Below are 5213 nucleotides of genomic sequence, written 5' to 3'. Positions count from 1 at the left end.
AGCAGCGGGTACTCTTTGTATCACGAAACTAGCAGCTGTCATGGCCCAGCTTTGGTAAACGGCAAGGCCCCAGTGCGCATTGACTTAGCTGTTCTCGTTAAATGGAGCAGCGCGGATGTGCCTGGCAAGGGCGGGTCGGGGCCTCGGCCGAGGAGCTTGGGGCACCTTAGCTTTTCGCGATGTTATGCCCGACCGATCCTCAGCTATTGCTCAGCCAGGAAGGTGAGTAATACGCGCACACTGACTTTGGTAAGCCGCGCAAGACTACGCCGATATCTCACCATTTTTCGGGTAATCTGTCCAACCGGAATCCTACCTAAATGAAAACAGGGGCCTAGAAGTTCGATGGATTCTCTAAGGGTAAGTTCATCCAAAGGGCGGCAGTTGTGATGCGCAGAATAAACTGGTTCTCCGGGATGTAGTCTTGAGTCCATCTGATGCTTCCGAATTCATAAAGAAGTCCTTATGCCGCATTGCAGTATACCGTATATGCCGCTCTGTCTGCGTTACTTCGCCCCAGCGCCTGTTTCTGGTTTCTGGGTCGAGATCGACGTCGCACCATGGTTAGTATGCTCGCTGTCCTAGCTACAATGATTTAAGCACTATTTATGCCTCTCCAACCACTTTGATGTACAATTCCAAATGAACTTAATAATTGCTCCAAAACGGGGTATTTGAATACAAGCAAACATCTAAAGCTTACGGATAGATATACCAGGCCACCTCAAGAAAGGCCGAAACACGAGCACCTTACCATATTTAGCCCAGCGGCGACTTCAAACCTGCTAGTTTGGTCGCACCTCAACTTCATACAGACGTTCTATAACGCAATCGAACAATGGCGTATTGAGGACGATATTCACCAAATAGCGAAATGTTGCCGTCTAGAGCAGTTTTTCCGCTTCGAAGTATACCAATAGTTTTAAGTGGGGTTATTTCATCATATCTGATGATTGCTGTTATATCTTTGAATGTGGAACATTCCTTTAAGGCCGGCAATTATAGATGAGCCGCCGCACATGCCTACCATACTCGATTTCTTTAGTAAACAATGTAATGGAAAGTGCATGATAAGTTCATGGGAATACTGACGTCGGTGCAGGGCGTACAAAAGCCAAATGCCAAACGGTGGCTTCCTCAATCTAGCAGTCATACCGATTCGCTCTGCTGATTTGAACGACGCTGGAAGAATACTCTCGCCGTGCATAAAGCTTCTATATTTGACTGGAAGATGTTAAATAAAAATGAAATATTTGAGCAGTCTGAACGATTCAGTGCGACAGATTTAGCTCGCCGCCTTAAGTGCCGGGAATTGTGTGGATTGCCAGCGCGCATTTGAATGATCTCGGTACCCACGACGGGCCGCTTGCCTCTGACCGCTGTCGGGCCAGAGGTGGTCGCTTAGTCGATCCGTTGTGGCTCTGCACTGACCAGCCCAACACGGGCCTGAGCGACCCGGGCCTAGACCGCATGGCTGCATCAAGTTCTCCAGCGCCTTGGTTGTGGTGGGACCAACGCCAACGGGTCTTGGCAGCGGGCAGTTTCGTCTGCTGGTGACATTGCTTGATGATGGGTCTGGCAGTTTTCCGTCATACATTAACAAAAAGTAACTGCAGTGCTCCGCACTCTTCACTGGTACCTCTGTACTGGCAGCTATAGACCCACGGTGGCTCTCAGTGGGAACATTAAGGTTACATGTTCCCTTGACTAGTGACCCCGGACTTCTGTTTGTGGGCCCTGTTCTTCTTACCGGTGACCTTCCATTTATACGGGTCCCGCACTGTCCACTGATGGCGTGCATAGTTGTGGATCCCGCTGCGTGTTCTGGTGACCCTTCACTGTCGACAGCTTTTGACCAGACGGGGCTGACCGCCAAGGCCGTGGCCGTGTGCCCGTTTACTGGTCGGCGGCTTGCAGGCTGGACAGTGACGACAAGTGCGACCCCGAGAAGGCGTGCAGGTCGTTCTCGTAGATCCACGGGTCCGCCGCCACCTGGTCCATGGTGGCCCTCCGCGTGATGTCTGGCTCCAGCATGTGTCTGTCGGTGGCAACCGTGGCTTTGTGACCTTCATTCCATCGGAAGACATCGGCCATCAACATAAAGCGCGCGGAAAAGCTTACAAGCTACCTTATTTCGGTAAGCTATGCTACTACGACGAACAAGATGGCATTACGTCACCATCTGGACGGGTTTCTGGCTATGCACATGTCTCTTTCGTGTTACAAATACTTGTAATGCATTTCATACACTGGTCGTCAAACTGTCGTTCGTTATCATACCTGTAACGTACACACAGCTGCCTTACCGCTGCAGACACGGACCACGGTCACGATTTTGAACCAGCATGCTTCACGTAAGTAATCAGATGTTACCTGATCGTGTCTTTTCTTCGCTCCAAAGTTGCTGTAAACTGCAATTAGAAGCTGCGGACCCTTCCAAAAGGGCATATCAGCATAAGCAGACGTTGTGGCGGTGCTATTCGCTGGGATGAGCGCATTCCTCCATTCATTCAAACACTATGCATAGCCCGTACGCAGCATAAGGAGACGTTTTTTTGTAGGGTCTCGACCCGACTCGGTGGCTCGTTTAACGAGGCCCGTACCCTTACCTGATCAACCGTTTTACCCCTGCGGTCAGTGGCTCTGAATTCTTTCCGTTGAAGCCCAGTCTGCGTTCTTGCTGATATCTCAACATCTTCTTTATGTTGGAGTCATCGAAGGGCATGGTGGCCGTCACCATGATGTATAAAATGCAGCCAAGTGACCAGACGTCGTACATTTTCGGGTTGTATGGCTGACCCTGCAATGGCGTTAGAATGATGCCAGGTCATATCGTTAGCATTGACATTTTAACATACAGTAGACCATCAGAAGATGCCTTATGTTAATGTGAAGGGGCGCTTCACATAGCTTATTTTTACCAACAAACATAAGCTGCGTACACTGTTCTGCAACAAAAATAGTAACTTGCTTGCTTTCACTTTGTGATGTCTTTCACACCTTATTTGAAATATTCCAGATAATCTTCACTTACGAATCGATCGGGATATTTTCTCTTCTAATCCTACCTGCAGAATCTCGGGGGCTGCGTATGCGGCACTGCCACAGAACGTTCTGCTAAGAACACGTTTCCCGCCATCATCGCGGCATCGTCGGCAGAATCCAAAATCGGTCAGCTTCACAGATCGATCGGAGACCAAGAGCACGTTCTCACACTTGAGGTCGCGATGGGTGATGTCCAAGGCATGCAGGTATTTCACCGCCGACACCAGCTGACTAGGCGACAAAACAGATACAGGACGTTACTACGTCATTACATAGCACACACGAAAGTTACTTGCAGTCATGAATCTACAACAATTGACGACGAAGTCTGCTATGCAGATTGACTGAACCCATCAGGTGACACGGATATGTATATATATATATATATATATATATATATATATATATATATATATATATATATATATATATATATATATATATATATATATATATATATATATATGCTGGCATCCTAACTCAGGGGGCAAGTTCATTTCATGTCATGTATATGCTTAAATGTAAGTATGGCAAAAAGCAGCTGGCTGCCTTACCGAAAATAGTGCCGACCTTTGGGTTCTTTTAGCGCACCCTTGCTTCTGATGTGTTCCAGCAGGTCTCCTCTATCACAATATTCCATGAATATGTACACGCAGTCATTGATGTCAATGATGTCGTAGAACTTGACTATGTTCGGATGATCGATGTGGCGTATGATGTCGAGTTCTCGCGGCAAAAATTTCGTGACAAAATCATGAGATGCCTTCTTTCTATTTATAATCTTGCACGCAATTTTGACATGCTCTCCACCGTCCAGTAACTTGCTTGAGAGTCGTACTTTACAGTACGAGCCCTCTCCTATGACTTTTCCCAATTTGTAGCCCTTCTTGCTGAGAATTTGTGCGGCGGCATCGCCGAAAACACCATGGAGTATGCTGATGGAGCTGAAAACAAAGAAATCAGCACAGGGGACGTGTCGTTATTTATGGCTGAATGAAGATACAGAGATCTCAGCAACGCCAAATTCAAGTCCAAAGCCGTGGTCACTTTGGATAGTATTGCCCAGCCACAAGTTTCACAGCACATGAAATTACACGCACCGAGTAATAATCATCTTGCATCGTGTTGCCACAAACCCTATCTAAAACGGCATCAAGCGAAATTTCTGTCGTAAATGGTATCATGCCGGAGGTTGTTAACTAATGTCAGGCAGTTATCGATGGATATGAACGTGAAGGTTAGTTCCTCGCCAAATTTGTACCAAAACCATGGTGATTCACCCCTTCAAATTCAAGATTAATATGAGATAACGGACAATTTCTGTCCCACCTGTGTCGGTCTTGCCGAGACGAACTTCGAGCTGAGGAGGCATGCTGTGCCATAAGAAAACGTACAATTTTCTTTTAACTAAAAGCTATGATCGTTGTATTGATACTCAGTGATTTAAAAAGAAAATAAAACAGCAAGGAGCCCAACGGTGTCACTACGGAATTTAACATCTTTCTACCATGCTTTAAAAAATCATTTCAGAGCTCGAGATACTTGCTGGGATCAGGGCACCTCTCGATGAAAACGTTACAGCTCGGTATATCGGATGTTTGAAAACAAAGCGGGTCCTGAAATTTTGTTCCATACCGAAGCGCAATAGATCATCATCACGCAAGGCGCCACAGGCAGAGCCTGTTTTATCAACCTTCTGTAAACTGTGTGGCTTGAGCGGCGCGACCAGCACAGCCAACCTCACGTTTGAAGGGCGTATATATTTGCAACGATCGCTCCGAAATAAAGCTACTTTCAACCTGTCCTACAGTGTCTTTAAATTTGTGCTGCGATCTTCGGAGGTGTATGTATTCAATTGGCTTGTAGTGGTCCAATGGTGTGATAAACAATGAGTGGTTAAATCTACTATATCACTACCGTTTTTCTTCTCGCAATTCGATAGGTATCGGTTTCCAAACGGCAAAAAAACCTCAAGAATGCAGTTAAAACTAAGTCCCAGTAACACGAATAACTCGAGGACGCGACGACGGGAAGCCAAGACTGTTTGACAAAGGAAAGAACGGACAGTTGTACAGGCAAAAGTGTGGTTCGATGTATAGCCCGTTACACGCACTCAAGTGTTAGTCATGGGCCCTCTGGCCCTGAGGTGCTCTTAAAGGAAATGTTTT

The 5213-nt window shown here is 46.7% G+C and overlaps 1 protein-coding gene across 1 annotated transcript; it reads right to left on the bottom strand.

The window, feature by feature from the left end:
• Positions 1-1198: 1198 nt before the first annotated feature.
• Positions 1199-4536, bottom strand: LOC119112467 (testis-specific serine/threonine-protein kinase 1). Its single transcript, XM_037236668.1, has 5 exons — positions 4375-4536; positions 3600-3989; positions 3069-3276; positions 2610-2800; positions 1199-2038 (listed from the first exon to the last, which is right to left on the bottom strand). The coding sequence occupies exons 1-5, from the start codon at positions 4425-4427 to the stop codon at positions 1897-1899; spliced, it is 984 nt and encodes a 327-aa protein (XP_037092563.1). The 5' UTR covers positions 4428-4536; the 3' UTR covers positions 1199-1896.
• Between the last annotated feature and the right edge of the window lie 677 nt (positions 4537-5213).

The sequence above is a fragment of the Pollicipes pollicipes genome, unplaced genomic scaffold, assembly GCF_011947565.3.
Source record: "Pollicipes pollicipes isolate AB1234 unplaced genomic scaffold, Ppol_2.1 Scaffold_7261;HRSCAF=8764_pilon_pilon_pilon, whole genome shotgun sequence".
Taxonomy (NCBI): domain Eukaryota; kingdom Metazoa; phylum Arthropoda; class Thecostraca; order Pollicipedomorpha; family Pollicipedidae; genus Pollicipes; species Pollicipes pollicipes.
This window is presented reverse-complemented; position numbering and strand designations above follow the sequence as displayed.

Coding starts and splice junctions, on each gene's coding strand:
- LOC119112467 (XM_037236668.1), bottom strand. CDS start 4,427: ATGGCACAGCATGCCTCCTCAGCTCGAAGTTCGTCTCGGCAAGACCGA. Junction 3,990..4,374: donor TCTCGGCAAGACCGACACAG/GTGGGACAGAAA, acceptor CTTTGTTTTCAG/CTCCATCAGCATACTCCATG. Junction 2,039..2,609: donor GGGGTAAAACGGTTGATCAG/GTAAGGGTACGG, acceptor TGCCACCGACAG/ACACATGCTGGAGCCAGACA.